Source organism: Polyergus mexicanus, unplaced genomic scaffold (assembly GCF_030449975.1).
Source record: "Polyergus mexicanus isolate NDT 795.1 unplaced genomic scaffold, iyPolMexi1.0 SCAF_5, whole genome shotgun sequence".
Taxonomy (NCBI): Eukaryota; Metazoa; Arthropoda; class Insecta; order Hymenoptera; family Formicidae; genus Polyergus; species Polyergus mexicanus.
This window is the reverse complement of record NW_027223325.1, coordinates 4,129,400-4,150,315: the sequence shown is the minus strand read 5'-3', so window position 1 is coordinate 4,150,315 and position 20,916 is coordinate 4,129,400. Positions and strand designations below refer to the sequence as shown.

Below are 20,916 nucleotides of genomic sequence, written 5' to 3'. Positions count from 1 at the left end.
AAAAAATGTATAAAAGTATAAAAAACGTATTGTAGAGAGATAGCCATATCAATTACGTAATAGAAAAAAGTTGCGTTACATCGTGATTAATTTTTCTTTTACTTGCTTACAAGTCTTTTATCTCTAATGATGTGTATATATGTGTGATAAATATGTATGTTTACGAGAGTAAAAATTTAATACAAATCAAAATTTTTATACAAGTAATATTAAAGTTAAATCTAACAGAGAATTAATATTTTGATAGAATATTATATGCTTTTTTTTTTATGTTGTAGCATAGAAGTCATAGCTAATTTTTCATTCTGCAATCATCGTTTGTGTGTGTGGATGAGCGGCAGCTTGTTCCACATCTGAAAATCAATGTACGCAGACAGTAAAATGGAGCAGTTCTCCAGCATCGGTCGGGGAAAAATGGTGGAGGACTAAAGGACACGGTTAAATAACGAGATTAGGGGAGCAACAAAGAAGGCTTGATGAAAAAAATAATCCTGATTGTAGAGTCACGTTGAAAAAAGTTTATTAATAAACATTTTTGCGCAGTGTCTAAAATCTTATTTTCTATTTTGTTACAAGTGTTGCAGCGCGCGAAGAATTTTCGGATATATTTCTTAAAAATACTTCAGAAGAATATAGAACCCTACAGGACTTATTTTATTTACGCGATGCGCAATCTGCAATTTTTGCGGATAATTATCTTATAATACCAGTTGAGCCACGATGTTCTTAATATATAATTTAATTGTAGTAATCTATATATTTTGTCATATATAATATAATAACGTAACGATCAATATACTTTTGTACATGTAGAGATACGCATTTTCATGTGTATCTCTTTCTTTAAACATTTAAAGATTTTTAATAAATAAAATATATATATATATGTTACACTGTTATATTATTATATTAAAAAATCATGTAAAAGTAATTGAAAAATGTATCCAAACAAACACAGTTATTTAATAAAAGGAGCATTTAAAAATTGATGCCAAAAGATTTTTTATTTTGTATACATATTTAATATATTTAAGAGAAATTTGTTATATTTATATAAAAAATAACTATACTAATGAAGCATTTTATTAATAATATTTTTTTAAATGTATGTATGATAGATGCAAAAGTAAATTTTTTAGAATGTTACAATTTTTATGCAGCAATATGTAACCGATTTAAACAGAAAATAGTTACGTTACATAAATAATAACATTTTGTCGAAAATAATAACATTAAAGGATTAAAGTATCGTTACAGTATAAATAAAACTCTAAAAACTCAGCAAGTATGGTTTTGAGCGACCGCGCAATGTGGGGTTGTATATTTCTCGTGTTATTATTTGAGGGTTATTCCCTGACTGGGTCCATAAAACGTGTGCAACAGATGTATCGAAGATATGTATTATGAAAGATATGTGAACTGCGTAACATGTGGCATTTATATATAAATTATCTCTCTTCCTCTTTTTCTCTTTCGCATATTAAATAATGTATTTTATCAAAAAAATTTTTTACACGTTATAGATGTATCTCTAAAACGTATCTGTATTCATCGCAAGAAATTAATGGAAATTAACTTAAATGCTGTCAATTTTAAAATTGCAATTATTGTAAAATATCTGATTCGATATATGTATGTGTGCAAGCGTTAAATATAAAACCGTTTCTCGAAATTAATATAAATAACGTAAATGAACAAGATGTTAAGCTGAAATGACATAACTGTGTTTGTTTCCCACATAAAATTCCATTTATTCAACAAATATACTTTATGGCTCTACGCGTTAAGCTTGCCTGTGCGAAAGTGCCGAAAGCGTTTCGTCACTTTTTTTATGCAAAACATTATTTCGCTAAATCAGATTAATTATTAATCTTCCAAAAATGTAATTTTTGCGACATCGCCAAGATTTATAGCGTGTGATAAGAGAATCGATGTAAAATTACAGTATTTTAAATATTCGTAACCATTATTTTAAAAGATCTTATCATTGTTAGAAATGTATCAATCGACAATTAATTGTACACTCAATGCATGATTTATCGATGAATATCAATCTCATCGATTTTACAAGTTGTTAGTTTATTAAGATATAACATGCTTGTAACAAATTAATTATTTTACGTATTTGTAATTACATTATAAAACTTTCATCCATCTGATCCATTTGACTGATCCGTACAAAAAAGTTCGATCGATTTGATGTAGAATAGAAAAATAAGACATTCAACGGGAATCCGGCAAGAACCCTAGGAATTTCTTTTTCTCTCTATATACGTTTTATAATCTCTAGGAATTAACTAAAAGTATAAAAAGAGATCTCTGAAATACCTGTTAGGCCAAAAAATACGCATATCACGGAGAATAACGTCGATATATTGTATGTCGCTTCGGTTAATCGTAAAGGAAGTTGAGATTGTCCACGCAAGAAGATCTAGATGAGCAATGAGACGTGCCGGCACATGAGAGTTCCTTACCGCTTCCACGACAAGCGATCCTATCGACGGGCGGTCGCCAGGATATTTTCAGAAAAAAATCCTCCTCCTGCTGGCGGGATTGGGGTAGAGATACATTCGATCCTGTCACCTCTTCACATAATCCGCACGACCTATACTAGACGCGATCTTCCTCCTCCAGCAACCGAACTACCTCTGAAACAACATTCCCGTGAAGACAAGGGATCGTACAAATACGACCTGGATTTTGCGGGTGCGATAGTCCAAGTTTCAAATAATCAATAAGGGTTGGGAAGTAACGCGTTACTCGTAACGTCGTTATCGTTATAGTTACGTTTTATTCGCTAACGATCGTTACTTTTTTCTGTTTGTAACGGTAACGGTAACGTCGTTACATTTTTACAGTAACGATAACGAATTAGCCGTTACTTTTATCGTTATTTTTTGATTCTTTATTACCTTATATCTATTCAATAGATGTATTTTTTGAAAAATATTTTGTAGTCTTCTATCATAGGCTGCATTCTGATAGTCACTGCCAGTACTGAAAATCTATAGTAACGTAAATTATAGATTTTACAATACTGAGAGTGAATATTTTGAGAATACACTGTTATTAATATCAATATGTCTCTTATCAATATTTAAAAACAATGTTTGATAAAAATTTTTGACAAAATTGAAATTTGTAAATTACAATTAAAATTCCTATAAAGATAAGTGTATTAAAAAGTAAAGATATTAATGTAAAAAGTTAGAATCGTTAAATAAGTTTAATATAAAAAACGCTTGCTATATAGAGGCTAATTTAGAATTTTTAATTATAACATAGATTATTACATTTAATATTGATTATTAAATAATTTTATAATCTAATAGCTTATTTTAGCATTACAGAAAACAAAAACATAAGGAAAAAGTAACGAATCGTTACTTTCCAAGTAACGGTAACGAGTTACTTTTTACGAAAAATAACGGTAACGGTAACGCGTTACTTTTATATTTATAAAGTAACGTTCCCAACTCTGATAATCACTGATTACTCGTTTACTTAAGTCCGGATGTGTCCGCATATAATACGAGAAGTCGTATCTATCCGATTCTGTAAATTCTCTTTGTTAATTCGGGATTAAAGCTATACGAATATAAAAAATACTTTATTTTTGGATATGTTTTTTATAGTCATACATTAAAAATAAATTCAAAATTTTTGGTAAAAAGAAGAAGTAGAACATTATTCATCAAGCAAAAGTTCGTATATATAGATTCGGATAGAGAGATTCATTTTCCAAATTAAAATTCACATTATATATACATATTCGGACTCAAGCAATTATTTAAGAATGTATGTTAATTATCCGGGTATTTTTAGTAACTTAATTAAAACGCATTTCCGTACATATTCTTGCACGGATAAAGTAAAAATTACAGTAAAATACATATTTTATGAAGTAAATTTTTAAAGATGAAAACGGGACAATGCATTTATATTGAAAGAAAAAAGATGTGGAATATTATCCCTACGGAGTTTAAATTTAATTATCTTGAAGGATAAACGCTTATAATTTTTATGAAATTTAATCATGATTGTCTGTTGCGTACAAAGTACAATGTGATTAAATGCTATGTCACATGTGATAATGCCCAACTTGTTATGGAATTTATGTAAATTCGAGTTTATCACAGAGATTTTATCATATTTAGCAAATGGGCATTTGCGCAATATCAGATTAAAAATGCAATTACATATAAAAAAAAAAAATCAATTTCCAATTTTTAGGTTTACGTGAGCCTGTCATATATCAAATGTTGCATATTATAATCAATTATCGCATATATAAGAAAATATATTGATTTTATTTTTAATTCAACATCTCATAGAATTTTATATTCTTTAAAAAAAAAAAATCAAGATTCGAAAAATTATATTTAAAAAAGTTTGGTTTCCTTTTATAATACATAGTTATATTCCACGATTGATCAATATTAATTTGCCATTTGCAAGGTAAAATTACGTTTCTATATTCCATTTTACAAAAGAATATTCTTTTTTTTTTTTTTTTTTTTCGATACACGTACAAAGTGATAATCTTTTTTTTTCCTTTGAATATTAAACCGCAATAATTCGCAATTTTGGTCTTTGAGGCACAAAGTAGATGCGGTTATGCAACAAAAAAAAACCAATTTCAGAAGATAATATTTTTACAATCTTTTTACAAAAAAGCATTATATAAATAAAATTACACAAAAATGAAATTCTATTTTCCTCTCATTGTCAGTATATAAAATATACAGCATACTGATCAGTATTCTAAAAATAAATTTATAGATCGAAATATGCATCGAAGTGTTAGTTAGATGTTAAAATTTAACATATTATAAGCTATGCATTCAAAGATATATTTTCCGACGTAAAAATTGAAGAACGGCAATTGATTCTATTTTATATTTTTATACAAGTATTATTTATACATTTAATTATCTTCCTGTACGCGGAAAATTTAACAAAATAAGATATTTATATGTATGTCTGTTATTATTAAGCGCTACAATTCCTACTTTCATCTCCACATTGTTGTTATATATGCAGACCGAAGATATCCTCATGTAGAACAGATATAAATAATTAACCTTCACACAAGCAGAAATTAGAGCGCAATTAATTATTTATTCAAAAGTTTAGAGACACATCCAATGCATATATAGTAAATGCGGGTATCTCATGAAGGAATTACACATGAGAACTCGTAACCGAATACCATGAAAAGCCAGTGAGTGTTGGTTCGCGACGGACCATTATCGATCATGTCACTGCTTTAATTTTCCTTGTTACTAATCTTACTAAATGTGGAAAATATCGTGCATTAAATGTATATTTGATTTATATTTTTGTACAACATAAAAATGTTTATGTATAGAATTTAATTAATATTTTGAAATATAATAAAAAAGGCAAGGCGACAGACTCTCGAAAGTCGCGATCTCGTGTGATATCATGATAATATTAGGTGTACAACTTTGCTTTCCTATAGATGGCTTTAGCGGTAATTAGTGGTCGAAATAAATAGATCATAGACGTCATGCGATAAACTTGGGCATCTGTCAACATAACCCCATAGAAACATTAGTCGATTTGTGTCCGCATCATAAAGTTATTCTCGATTGAAAATGTCAGTTTACGAGCCAGATTCTCGTCATTTGCGGGAGGTTTTAATTTTCTGCTTCAATATGAAGAAATCTGCGGCTGAGGCTCATCGAATGCTCTCAAATACTGATGGTGAAGCCACTATTAGTGAAAGAACGTATCGTGAGTGGTTTCAACGCTTCAAGAACGGTGATTTTCACGTCGAAGACCGGCATAGCGGTGGAAGAGAGAAGGTTTTCGAAGATGCAGAATTGGAGGCATTACTTAATGAAGACTCGAGTCAAAGTCAAAAAGAATTGGCACGATCATTGGGAGTAACTCAACGAGCAATTTCAAAACGCCTAACCAGTTTTTTACAATAAAGCCTCGAATTTCGGGAAAAAAAACGACGGAAGCAAAGTTGTACACCTAATATTATGATAATTTTATAGAATCTGGTACGTCATGATATCGTATAATATCGCGGTAACGTAATCGGAATCTCGAAAATTATGATTGATGGCAACCGGATCTGAGATGACAATAATGAACGCGATCAATTTAACGGCGTGATGATACCTGATCTAGCGACGAGGGACGCTCTGCCTAGGTATACCGTCGAGTCATTTCCGCTTAATTCGCTATTATTGCCAGCTTGTCCGGCATTTCCTGTGGTCGCCATAGCAATATCGCTGTGTCGGCAACCTACCCTAAAATAAAACGCACGTCCGTTTGTGTGAACGTTCATTTGCAATAGAGAATTTCACGCCTGACATTAATTCGTGCGTATACGATTTTTTTCTCTTGAATCTTGAAATTAGATATATTTTTAAAATCTTCTCAAAGCGTGTAGTTTATATAAATAACATACATAAAAAAAAAAAAACATATACATAATTATATACATTTAAAATTCCTTCCTGCATTGAAAAAAACAAACTCTACTACTCTCTGTCTAAATAAGAGCAAGAACAAGCGCGCTCCCGTTAATAACTTTGGGGCTTGACATGAGAACAGCTGGTACGTAATTACAGCCTTTCTAACTGACCGCGGCAGCTTCGAGAGAACTCTTCTACGTACATCTTCCACCCGAATTTAAACCCGCGCGTCGGAACAGCCAACTGTTACAACTCGTAAAGAGGAACGGATTTGTAAGGCGAAGATCCGTCTTACGTGTCATCATAACTCCTTTAAGTTTGCGTCTCTCGTGATGAAAGATGTACGCGCGCGGCTTCACCTAGATTTTACCTCCAGCAACGATGGCAGTCGAAGAGGCTGAGGAACGCCTGGCGAAATTTTCTGTTCATGAAACAGTACGTGATGGGATTGCAGCAGCTGGATACATAGGCCAATAGCTGCACCAGGCTGATACCGGTGCTACCGACGACCGAGTACACTAGATCAGGCGCGAAGAGATACCACGTATTGATCACGTGCAACGGCGCCCAGCACACGAAGAACTCCAGGACTATCACGAAGAGCATTCTGATCACCTGCGACATCGGACGAGAAGACGCGTTTAATGCAACCAACACACATCATAGCGTCCTTGATCAGAATCCATATTCAAAAGACGATTGTTAGCGATATTGTCTAGTGACGCGTATTATGACACTATGATTCGAGAGTAGCTACGTGAGGCGTTCTATGCATGCGTACTAAATTAAACCGCGTAAATATATAACGGAGAGGGAGAGAAAGAAAATATGTATATTATAATTTCTTTATGTATATATGTAAAATACGAATATATAGGCTGTTTCAAAATTGAACGATCAAAATTTGCCCGTATATTCTATGAGTAGAAATACGAAAAAAAATCTAGAGTATATAAGCATAGGTCCAGAAATGTTTTATTGTCACATTTTATTATTACATTAAAAAAAAAAAAAAGAAGTTTATTTAATTTTCTATTTCAAAACGCCGTTCCCCGTTTCTAATACAAAATTGACATCGTTGGCAGATTGAATTTGACACTCTACAAAATTCACGTTCGATGTTTGATCATTTAATTTCGAAACAAATTCGTATATAAGATTCTTTACGAGTGTGCGTCGCAGGCGAATAATAAAAGGGTTAATAAAGTTGCCGATAAATATCTCGCGACCTGGCGTGCAACGGTAATCGCGCGGCTTTTTCCTACGTTCGCTCCAGATTCCACGATTTCCTAGAAACGGGTGTACCTATCGGAGTCGCGACCCCGAGCGCGCTTTATATGCATGCAGAGCGCATACATAATACCGCATTAAATTTCATTAAAGCGAAAATCGTTATAGGTCGTCCGCAACAGTGCCACACGTCGTTCGTTTAATCGAACGGCTCGCTCATACCTTCTTCTTCGCCTCGATGCTCTTCCCCATGTAATTACTGCGTATCACGTGTTGTCTGCTGAACGGACAGATCGAGTCCTGCTGATCCTCGTTAGCAACGTCCTTCTTATCCCGCGTTAAGCAGCCGCTTCCGTTAGCTCGTATCTGAATCCTCGATCCCTGGGACAAATCTGTACCGTGACACTTGTCGGTAAGCACCCTGGAGACCGCCGTCCGTGGTAACCGCACCTTTTTTGCAAGAGGAAGGAAGAGGAAGGAAGAGAAATGCGATGTCTCGGTTACCCGTTGCCACGCACCGCTTGAATGTTCGTCTCGAGAACGACTTGATTCATTATCCTATTCCGCAAATTAATCTGCCGCGAGCTGTTTCACTCGATCACGGAATCTCAATTACCGGGGAGGAGGGGGGAGGGGGGAGGGAGGGAGTTATATAATAATACAGTGATTCTCTCAATGTAATCAAAACTGCGCGACTTATCTCGGTTATATTAATAAGTTATTCATTGTGTGATGATAAAATAATAATATAGATAATAAAATTTAATTGTGAGTTATTAACAAGAATAATTGCTCGAATATTAAACCCAAAAAGATAATTGTAATATTATCGTAAGATTAAAATATATTTTTATGGTATGATTGAAAAAATTTTAATTAGGTATTTAAACTGTATTAATTCTTCAGTGATAAAATTGAATTCCGATAATAAAATATACTAGATCTGAATAATTTATTACGAAATTTATCATGTAAAGAAAGAAAGAGGTAAAAGTATAAAAATTTTACGCAACTACGAGATATTGACTTTCATTTATGAATAATGGAACGGAATAATATTGTTTTATTTGATAAGAATTTGTGTTTGAACATATTTTCGCATATCCTTATCAATGTTCGTAAAGAAAAAAAAAAAAAAAAACTGACGCCCTTGTATACTGAAACGTATTGTTAAGAGAGATCTTATAAATTCAATTTGCAGAATTAAGAGATATATAATATTATAATAAAATAAATAATTTAAAAATTAAATTTAAACTAATTTCAATTAAACGCCTTTGATTTCTCTTGCCTCTTCGGCGACGCTTAGTATAAATTTTGATAATTTAATTGATACTGAACGCCTATTGATATTAGATTTCGAGGTGATGTTTCGTGTTTACTCAATATTTTCTCACCCTAGATGATGCACCTTGGGGAGTGCCTTGAAAATGCCTCGAGAAAGACGAGAAGCCTCGACGCGACCTCGAAGTTGGACCGCCAGCGTGAAATACCACCGTCGATCTTGCATCTCTGTCATTGTTATTGTTATAAGTTGAGCCTCGAACAATCGCGCTAGACGCTGTTCTCTCGACTGTAATTCATAATATTTACAACCTTTTGATCTTCTTTTAATATGAATTTGGTCTTAAAACTATCTAAAAAGGGTATTTCATAGACGTATATATATATAATTAATTTGATTTAAAAATATCCGGCAAATTATATTTCCGCTTCGCGGTGAAATGTACACAATTTTCGAATTTTTTATTCAATAACTGTATTAATTTTTATTCAATAACTTGTATAAATGATGTATCACAGTAATCGTGATATCTCATTAACTGTAAATGCACTATCGTACAATTTTGTTGATGTATGTTAGGTAAATTTTTTTTATGGAATAGAAATGTCAGAGCGAAGATACAATTGATGTACGAGAGGCAGCTTTCCATGATATTCGCGACACGAGAATATGGGTGCACGTGGGTGCATTTGACGTATCAAAGTGGCTCTTCACTTACGTCTTCTAGTGCATGTCGATGACTGTCGTATCTCGAGCTTCAGACCACGCCAAAGTTTTATCGCTATTAGCGAATAGGCCAGACTCATGAGCAATAGCGGTATCAGAAGCAGCGTGCCATCCAGGAAAAGATTGTACGCTCTCTCGGTACCGACATTCGGCCAGTCTTCGCGACATTTGCGTCTTCCTGAAATCGTCATACGATGTGAGAGAGATTTTCAACCGTTTAGCCGTAATAAAGCCGTTTAAATAAAGTGACATAATCGAGGATTCGTATCGCCGTCACGTTTTCCCAGTGGAAAACGACCTCGTGGTTGAAACAGAGGCGATCTAACTCCTCATCTGTCCACACGAAGATCCTAAACATAACCGTTAATTAAACTCGTTGATTAAAATTAGATATATCTGTTCTTTTTTACTTCATAGATTGTTTCATTAATAAATTGAATCAATTTTAACATTATACTACGTATGTGTATAAAAAAATATATATATTAATAATTTTATAATAATTGATAATATTATATTAATTTTTAAAATTATTAGAATAATTATATTTTACATTATACAATATATTACAACAGATTTTGTATCCCTAAATTCATGACAATAATTAATATTCTAGAAATCTACTTTATTTGCTAATAAAACCATTTATAAAATTATAAAGGAGTAGTCGGTAATAATGTTACGATGCAATTAACTTTATCTCGATACAGGACTTTAGTAAATAATACACGGTATCGATAATATTAATATTGTTTTGCACACAGTTGATTTTCAATATCTTAAGAAGCGAAACCTGTTAGAGCGCAATTAGCGCTGAAGGAATTATATAATATAATAATGGCCATGTGTTGCTCCTATGTATACTGACAATGAGTTACAGATCGTTATATATACATATACTAATTAATATTTCAAAAAACAACATTTTATATAATATATAGTTTTTATAACAAATGGATCACAAGTCACGACTAATATTAAACAAATGCAATCAATCAGTATATAAAATATAAGAATTGTTTGATATTAATTAAAAGTTATTTATTATTTGTCGCTTATCAAGTTCTATTAAGTTTCATTGATTAAGAGCGCTTCCTTCATTATAATTAAAGACCTTCCGCGTAACAAAGTTTCATTGACACAAGCACAATATCCTTCAGCACAAAGGGCTCAATTTCTTCTGTAGACGTTCAATATTGCAGAGTATTCAATGTGTCTCAGTTGCTGGATATTATGTATATGCATAAGCTAGTGAAATTCTGAAAGAAAGACGAGGAAAAAAAATTTGTTCTAGTCTAGTGAACAACATACAATATCTTTTAACAAATATTTCAAATGTCACATTACACGTATTCAATGAAATTTTAATGTTCGCGAATTATTTTAAGCGGTCTCGCAAATTTATTCGCAAATTATTATTCATTTTTATTATTTATTTTTATTATTTACTTTTACTATTTATTAGTAAGTCGCGTTTGTTATTTACTTTTTACTCAAATAAGATACAACGACCATAACGCGTGTCAGCAGTTATCTTACCTCCGCGTAAGCTCTTTAATCGAGACACGACGAGAATCGGCGCATTCCACGTGAGGCTGAGAGTCCACACGACAGCGATCATTTTGTAAGCGTGAAATTGTGTCTGCCATCGTCTTGATTTCAATGGTCGGCAAATAGCGAAGTAGCGTTCTAGCGAAATAGCGACCAACGTCCAGACACCCACCGACACTGATACGGCTGAAGAAAGCATATCATTGCATTTAATTATAATTTTTTATCTGATTTAATATCGACGTGACACGACTAATTCCGTAGTCTGTCTATGAAACGGTGAAAAACTGATACGATATATTGTAAAATAACATATTGACAATCAATTCTTTTGTCTTTAAAATTCAATATTTCATTTATATCGTTTCGCTTGGAATTAAATAAATCGATAGATTTAATTATCCCGAAATATAAAAGAAAGGAAGAAGTATGTTTATTTTTTTATTTCCTGGAACAATGTGAAAACGCATTTGATTATTGGCAAAAAGTATCAATTGCACATTGTCGGTGGCAGAAAACAATTTAACATTCAATAATAGAAAGTTGAAGAGTCAAGGTTAATAATGTAGAACAACCATGTACATCGCAAGAAATGAACGAACGTATACGTGACATGCTATTTTTCAGAGGATCGCTTTTATACTCCAGAACTCGCTTCCTTTTCATCGTTAACCGTCGATACGAAAACCATCGGTAGAGGGAAGTTTCTACTTAAAAGCATCGCCAAACAATTTACACGACTTACAACTTAGAGTACACATTGGATGGAAGAAGACAGAAATTTTACGAGAAAGTACTCTTTGTCGTTGCCCTCGAAATCAATTACGAAATTCTTTCGTGAACATGGTTTATTTACGTGGTGTTTCGTGTCAAGGCTATTAACAGGAAATTCTCATTAAGATTAAATTTTATCGAGAATTTTTCATCCAATAACCTTGATTGGAAAATTTTTATTCATTTATCGCAATTTAGTTCAATTACGATGCAAAAATAATATTATTGCGTGTAAGTGAACAAATGCAATTGGGATTCTCTCTTTTTTTTTAAAAAAGATTCTTTATCGAGCTGAATAGAGAGAGAGAGAGAGAGAGACAACTTTCTCTTTCTTTTTAATATACATATATAATAATATTTTAAATTAAAATAATAATAATTTTAATTTCATTTGAAATTAATCAAAAAATATTATTTTGTCATTTATTTCATATTTTTCTAAAGTTTGCAAAAAATCTTTTTTTTTTTTTTTCAATATCCCTTAAACTCGGAAATTACGTTTTTTGACATTTTCTCTGAAATAAAGTTAATTCCAAATTAAAATAAAAAAATTTATAGATGAGGGATAATGTGCGTGAGAAGTAGAATAATTTTTTTATCTTTATAGATACGATTTATCACGTTACAGTTATTTTTAATTTCATTTAAGAACGTATTGGAATATCAAATTACAAGTACAAATCACCTCGTTTATAGTATATAGATTTCCGATCGACACAGCTAATATAATTAAAATACATACGCTATTAATTTAATATGGATTATAAACAAGATTACCTCTCCTAATTTGTACTTCAATTATGGTAACGTATGTATAATATATGTACAAGTGTTACTCTCTTTATAAATACCCAGAATTTCCTATGTGAACAATAATATTTTTGAACTATGAAAAAAAAAAAACATTCGCGATAGCAAGTAAAATTAAATAAATTCCAAAATTTAAATAAATAGAGCCATAAGGATACTATTAATACCATTATTTTAATTACAGCAAAAAGTTAATTATGCTTTTTGAAAAGGCGAACGATAGAAATTTATGCTAATTTGCACAAAACAAGGGCAGTCAGAGTTAACGGAATTAATGGTTGAAAGCGACTCGTGGCGCTTGTTCGCATACATTATATTACATATAAATTGCTCTTGTAAAAAAAGTTCTTTTACAGTTTATATATATTATTAGATACTACAATAATATTAAATGTAATATCAGCATACTTAAGAAAATCTTAATTGAGTAAATTAACTCGATAATTCAAGTATTAAAAATATCAAGAATCTAAAAATATAAATCCACGATTGTTGAGATTAATGGTTTTTTAATGCCTTCATATATCGCTTATTTATAGTTTAATTAAAGTCAAGATTTTGTATTACACAATTAGATGAGAGATTAAATTACATCAATTAGATTATATAATAATTAATGGTTATATATATTTTGGAGGTATATATATCTCTCACAAATTTCCGTATAGAGTCACTAGTTCCATTGATGCATCTTCGTCATTTTCACGTCTTTATTAATATAAACTACGAGGAAACACGCTGTAGAGGAGCAAGATGAGATAACGGAGAACGTACCATCTAGTGAAATTGAGAAGGACTCTGGCCTTTTGTGAACGTTGCTCTAAAGCACCGATATTATCCGATAAATTTACGCTACTTCTCTATGGATATATTTCAATGGTAAGCTTTTGCATACGACAAAATAAATAACGAAATGCATCTATCCATCCTACGACTTGTGACCTTTCTGACGATGACTGTTTATTCACAGTCTGTTTTGAAAATTGTTGAAATCGAAAAGAAAAAGCACGGGGCAGCGAAGTTTTATCTTAAATTGCAATTTCTTTTTTGTTCGAGTAACGCCGTTGATATAATGCGCGTGTACTATCATTTTCATCGCAATGTGGAACAACGCTATTAGAAAGAAGAGAGAGATAATAATTTTATGAGCGGATGGTACTTGTCACATTAATTGTAAAATGTTACAATTAATTACGGTAAGAGTAACATAAATCTGAAACGTGCGTTCACTTGTTTCAGCCAAGTCAAAATATGCATAAAAAGCTTTCGATCTCGTGTTACGAAACGTTTATAAATCCGCGTTATTAACGTGCGAATTAATATGGCATGGCACGGAACTCGCTCATTAAGCAAAAATGATATAACGTACATCATAAAAATCTTTCACGAACGAAATTTCATTATTTTTAATTTCGATACGTTATACTTCTTTGTTCGTAAGAAAAAAAAAAAAAACGGTGTTCTATTCGTTTTATGAGAATAAGACGCGGGGCGAATTTGTGTCGTCGCGAAACAGGGCCGGTATAATCCGCGACAATGGAGGAAAAAAACCATTATATCTCACTCTTATGCCGCGACAATAAAAGTGTCTCGAGAAAAAAAAAAGGTACGATATCTACGACGAAAAATGTACTGCGTTCGCGCGCGATTTCAATTTTAAAACAGGTTACGAAAAGAAGATTATATTCTATGGATGTACATACTTATATGAGTGCTCGAAAATCCTTCATACGTTTGTGTGAATAATCCATCCAAAATATATATATATATATATATATATATATATATATTAGTGCCAAAAAAAACAAATAATTGTTTAAAAAAATACATTGTAAATAATTTTCTTAAAAACAATTTTTTTTTATACTATTTGATTTGTCTCATTATTCTGTACATAGAAGTATTACGGTAAGATTATCGAAAACTAAATATTTTACGAGATATTTAATTTTTTATATCAAAAAAAAGTCAGATTAAAATATAAAATTACTCAAAAAGTACTTAATAAAAAAAATACTTGATTATAGTGTTTTGGAAAGCTCTCGATGTCAGCTACAAGAATACTAAATAAAAAATGGGGGTTTCCCTTTAAGATTTTAAAGTTGACCTTTACACGACCTTCAAATGATTTTCCAAGGTCAAATCATTATCACCATCTTATGGCCCCCTTGAAGCCGCACAACTTTTGTTTGAAACATTTTTCTCTTCCGGGCTTGGTTTTTGAGATATTCGACTGGATGGATTAAAATGGGCCATCCAGTATATATACGTAACAAAAAATTCCTTAATAAATCGACGATATATGCCTATCTTCATTTCCTTGATTTCCTTCATCCCTTTTATTTATTCGATACGTTTGTATCGCGCGAGTTATTGTTATGCGTTAACAAAAAATTTACGTTCAGTTTTATATTGTGCCATTGCATGCTGTTGTACAATCGTGTGTATCGCGTAATTTAAAAATTTAATCTACAATGAAGATCAAGAGCAGAATATATGATAAGCGAACAGTATAAAACATTAGCGAGATTTACGAAAAATGATATAATAAATGTTTTATCACACTACATTATTATTTTACTTTTTTTAAATAAACATATTATTTTATAATATTATCTGTATATACATATACATATTTTCATTCTTTTTTCCTCTCGAATATCAAATCATAAGCATGAGACGAACTTGATAGCCCATCACGTACCATATATATCTAAAGAAATATCGAAGTATCCCCGAGATACTCAGAAGTATAATACAAGTCTGTGCTAAAGTACGCGGGATCATTTTCCTTTATTGGCGGACATTTGAGATGCGATTTTCACGAGAACGATCATCAGTGGCGCATTTAAATTCCGCAGATGCGACGAGACCATTATGATACACGACAAATATGCATATCTATCGGAATTTTCTTTTTCAGGATATCTCCCTACGATCGGAATTCGACTTTAAACATCAGCGCTTATTATACGCAGCGTAATTTTGCAACTGCATACCTATTGCCCCCCCCCCCAGCGTCTATAATAATGTAGAAAAATTTAATAATTGCGCGGTACTTTAATCTAAATTATTATATACATAAAAATCTATAAATTTTATATATAAATTATATATAAATAAATAATATATAAATTTTATATATTATTATATATATATAATATATTATATAATAAAATCTCTCTTTCTTTCTCTCTCACGTTTTCTTTCAAAAATTCGATATATATATATATATTTATGATTATTTTTATTTGCTGCAATGTCTAACAACTCGGAAAATTAGCATTACATCATAGCGGTTACCCAAGTACACATCATGCAATAGCAATTTGCTGCTCACTCAGCAAATATATCACGTGTGACAGCTACAAGCTCTTTGAGCATTGCAAAACGCACATCGTTTCAATTTTATTATTATTTTATTATTTTATTTATTAATGATTATTATTATTATGATTATTATCATTATTTCGTTATACAATATGTGTATGTCTTTTATATATAAGTAACATTTTCCAAATAATTTTTATGTAAAGATTGAAACGTATCTCTCTCCCTCCCTCTCTCCCCCTCTCTCTCTCTCTCTCTCTCTCTCTCTCTCTCACTCTTTCTTTCAGCAATATTTTCCTTACTTTTCAAATCTTTTTTAAATTATTGTCTACTTTAGCTCTCTAGATTTTGTTTTATTTTTGTCCGTTTGTTATCAGTTATACCGGTTTTATTCACGTAGCATCTTAATTATTTTTTAATCGCCATTTCTAATACATTTTTGTTTAAATAATTTTTAATATTCCATCAACAGCAAAAGTAATACGCCGCGAGCAAATTTGATCGCCGCACATCAAAAAAAAAAAAAAAAAATGGTTGCTTAAGAAAATCTTTGCAATGACAGCTTTCAACATATTGAAAAGAATTGGTAAAATAAAAAAAAAAGAATGTATTACAATTTTTAATATTTTTGAGTAATCAATTTTACAGCTATTTGAAACGTGAATGTAAATATATTAAAAAGAGATTTCAAGCGCGCATAAGAACAAAATTCTCAATATAAATAATCAATGTATTTCTATTCTACAATTGTATCTCAAATTTTTGACCAAAAAATATTAATCGCTATCTCGTATCGTAATATTACTCAAAAATGCTATTATAACATGTCGACGAAAATACACCGATCGCTTTTAAAAATATTTTCTTAATAGCGTATCCTCCACCTCCTGCCTCGCCATTACCGTCGCATTTGCCATCCTCTTTTGCATTCGATATGAGATTTTAAAATTGCATATAATAGCTGCAATTTTTGTAAGAGCTCTGAATACTAAACACACAACTAACTTGTCAATGTAGATGCATTTATATTGTTACATTTTCAGGAGAAATTTCAATATCAATAAAGATTTACGTTTCTAAGAACGTTGAGAAATACTAAATTTAAATTACTATACGTATCTATACAATCAAAAGGACAACTGTACATCGAATACCGGATGCTATAATAATCTTTTATACTATAATATGGTTTTATTTATATATATATATATATATATAGAAATTATTTAAAAACTGTAATGCGTAAAAAGAAATAAAATATTTGAAAAATAAAATTTTTTTGCTGTATTATCTATAAAACCATAATCTTTTGTTGCATTCTTTATTGCGAAAATGCTGATGTTTTTAGAAGATAAAAGAATAAATTTTTTTATTTAATTAAAAATGGATAAAATATCTGAAACCATGTTGAATCATTAAACGTATTTCATTACGAGCGAATCCGTCACAAAGTGACGGTATTTCGCTGATGGTCAGAATAACTGCACTTCGTAATTGAATTTCGATTCTTTAATAAAACTTTTAAGGATATAAAAAATTACTAGCGTACAATTTTAATTTGCCCTCAATATCACTATCTCTGTCCTTCTCTAATCAAAGCTTATGAAAAGAGAAGACGCAATAAATGACAGAAACGAATCTGCCTCGTCTGTACAGTCACTTTCGCAAATTAAACTAAAACTATACCAATTGTTGGAAAGCCACAGAAAGCTAGTCTGAACCCAAGTTGAGACATAAAGAAATATCTGTTGTATGCAATATTCATGCACTGACAATAAAGTGCCGTTTACTTCAATATTGCGCGATTAAAGCCAACTCGAATGTAAAATAATCATTTGATGAGTTAACTTATATGTACGAGTACATAGAAATAAATGTAGATTAAGCGATTACTCGCTGCGTTCGTCTTATTATCTTTATTTCTCATTTTGTGATCTTTTCATATGAATTTTGCTTAATTTTTTTAGTTATCGCGTTATTTTTCGTAATACGAATCATCGCGTGGGATTTTGAGACACTTCAATATAGATCTTATTTTGGAAATAATTAAACTTTTAATGACTCCACGCGACAACTAAAAAGTTAATATCTCTGCAAAGACACTTTTGTATGTACGATTCTATATGCGAAGACAAATTTATAACACAAAGAACGTAATTGCATTTTTTTTAGAAAAGAGAATAAAGTGAGAACTATTATTTTCGTCTAACGCATCTTCAAAGAAAAGTATTACTTTACTGCATTCGGTGCTTTTATGAGAAAGATGTTTCTATCTGTACTAAATCATGGCATACTTATGCTAATATTTGTGTATAATAAAATTATAAATTTATACATTAAGATTAATTTAACCTTGCTTTTAATAAGAATAAAATTTCGAGAAATAATTTACACGAAAAATATAATTAATAATAAATATAAAACAGCCATGTATGCGTCAATATATTAAATTCGTTTAATCAGAAAAATTTTTGATGATTTTTGTCAATAATATAATTAATAAATTGTCGGAAAAGAAGGCTTATTAATGTGTTTATTTAATTCTTTTACAACAGCTTTTCATCAACAAATCTGTCAGTCATTTAAAAATTTTTTCCTCGCTTAATCACTTGAAAGAGCTAAATAATGTGGCAATTGCTTGATAAATTTTTTATATATAGAATACATCTCAGAAAAATAATTAAGTGCTTACGAAGTACTTGGCGGATTAACCATTTAATATTTCTCAGTGTGGATTAGATTAGGAAAATAGCCATTTAATATTCCTTGGTAGAAATCTTTGCCTTACACTTTAACAAGTTGCCGAAATGAAACGACCGTCAATTTAAGACAATTACTTTCATTAATTTAAGAACTTCTTGTTTAATAAAATTTCCGTCTGTATATTGGCAAATATTTTAGTAAATAAACGTGACTTTTTTGAGATTATCAAGATGCCGCATATTCTCGCTCTGGGATTTTTGAAAATCTCTCTGATCTCTTTCCGACCAAAGAGATTGGACATATCTATTTTCAATAACATCGAATTCTTATATCACCGAACACGGTAAATCCACACTTACCTTGAAAATACGGTATCAGCTTGCACATTGTAAGACCAAAAACAAAATTCTTGAGAATCTGACCCAGAAGAGTAAAAGGCATACAGAATACACCAAGCAGGAGATCCGATACGGCCTGCAACAGAGGTCAGCAGTAATTTTGTTAATTACATTTCTAACTTAAAAAACTAAACAAAAAGATATATCGACCGTAAAAACGTAAAGGGAAAATAAATAGTTGTACGATTGCAAGATTAAACGATTAGAGAGCACAACTAATGTTTTTATCCAAAGATTTATTTCGTCAGATTTTATTTGTATGTGTGAAATGAAGCAAGAAGATTCACCGCACGAAACATTTAAACATCTTGAACCAAAGCAGAAGTAAAGAGTTTTATCGTTTCTAAATATTGCTCGCGCAAACTCTCAGTTTCTAAGATTACTACAAATAAAATTCGAAATACTAGGTCAATCGATCATCGGCAAACAACAATGGCTCTCAATTATACGGGGTATAAACTGGATTTAAAAAAATATTTAGTGTTACTCAATCAGACTTTGCACGATGTTGTTTTTTTTTTAAATATTATTCATTTCTAGAAAATAAAATCTACTTACAATCAGAATAATTTTTATTTTCCGAGAAAACATTTTCTATCTCGTAAAAAGAAAGTCACTACTCTTAATGAAACTGAAGTTGTGTGGTCTTTGAAAACAGGATTCTTATTTTTCTTTCATTCAATATCCATTGGGAGTAGTTTTAACGATGAAAATCTTAGCTTGATTTCTAGATTTTTGATACAGCTTTTAATAAAGTTTAAGGTAAACGATCAAAAATGAAGTTGTAGTCAATAAGAAAACATAAATAAGAAAACAAGCTGGGTGCTATTACCGATTTACAAACGTACTATATTGAACCTAGGTTATTTAATCCATGATATTATTAAAATTACATTGCAAAAAAGAAAAAATTTTAATTTACATTTTCATAAAAATGTATCCATAATTAATCCGGGAAAAAAATGATAGCTAGTCTCAAGAAAAAATGATTACTTAAATATTATGGGCAATAATAGTAAATTTACAATTTTCGATCCAATACCTCCTTATTAATTAATATAACAATATTATTTCTTAAAAGAATACAAAACAATGTATTATATGTATATAAAAAAATTTTTTAAACTATTCAAATATATATAAACTGTACGGTCATTTTGCTTTGCATAGTACATTAATAAATTAGGATAACGTAAAAGAAGACTATAAAAAATATATGAACTTCAATTCTACTGTACATAAAAATTATGAGAATATATCTTATTACCCTATAATATTTATCAAATCCGAATAATACATCATCTTCGTTCACTTATTTCCACTACGCGCACATTTTATACTAATGACTTTGTCCAACTTTTATTCCCCAGTTCTGCATTTTGGCCATTTTGTTAAACGAAAAGTTAAAAAGTTATAGTTTTAATAGTCTTGTTCCCAAGTAATCAAAATTATACATAAAATATTTAAATGAGACGATTATGAATGTTTTGTTAGAAAAAAATTTAAACCTCCTTGTTTAAATCTCAACCATTGTGATACTGTATTAAAAACGTGATGTACTCTGCGTTTAATTTTAATTTCAATTTTAATAGATCGTATATTATAGAGCAAACTTAACAAGAAGGAAACTCCAAATTAATTAAGTCAGTATAAG

General features: G+C 30.7%; 1 protein-coding gene across 3 annotated transcripts in view; it reads right to left on the bottom strand.

Moving 5' to 3' along the window:
* Positions 1–874: 874 nt before the first annotated feature.
* The window catches only part of LOC138933434 (cholecystokinin receptor type A), a 41,674-nt gene continuing 21,632 nt past the window's right edge, over positions 875–20,916 (bottom strand). For 2 of the 3 annotated variants that reach the window (XM_070296138.1, XM_070296139.1), the window contains exons 3-10: positions 19,224–19,338; positions 11,236–11,433; positions 9,689–9,874; positions 9,083–9,258; positions 7,908–8,135; positions 6,826–7,070; positions 6,157–6,287; positions 875–2,648 (exon numbers count right to left, since the gene is read on the bottom strand). In XM_070296138.1, coding sequence (XP_070152239.1) covers positions 2,611–2,648; positions 6,157–6,287; positions 6,826–7,070; positions 7,908–8,135; positions 9,083–9,258; positions 9,689–9,874; positions 11,236–11,433; positions 19,224–19,338 — 1,317 coding nt within the window. In that variant the 3' untranslated portion in view covers positions 875–2,610. The remainder of the gene's footprint in view (positions 2,649–6,156; positions 6,288–6,825; positions 7,071–7,907; positions 8,136–9,082; positions 9,259–9,688; positions 9,875–11,235; positions 11,434–19,223; positions 19,339–20,916) is intronic. The other variant, XM_070296140.1, reaches the window with a different exon arrangement.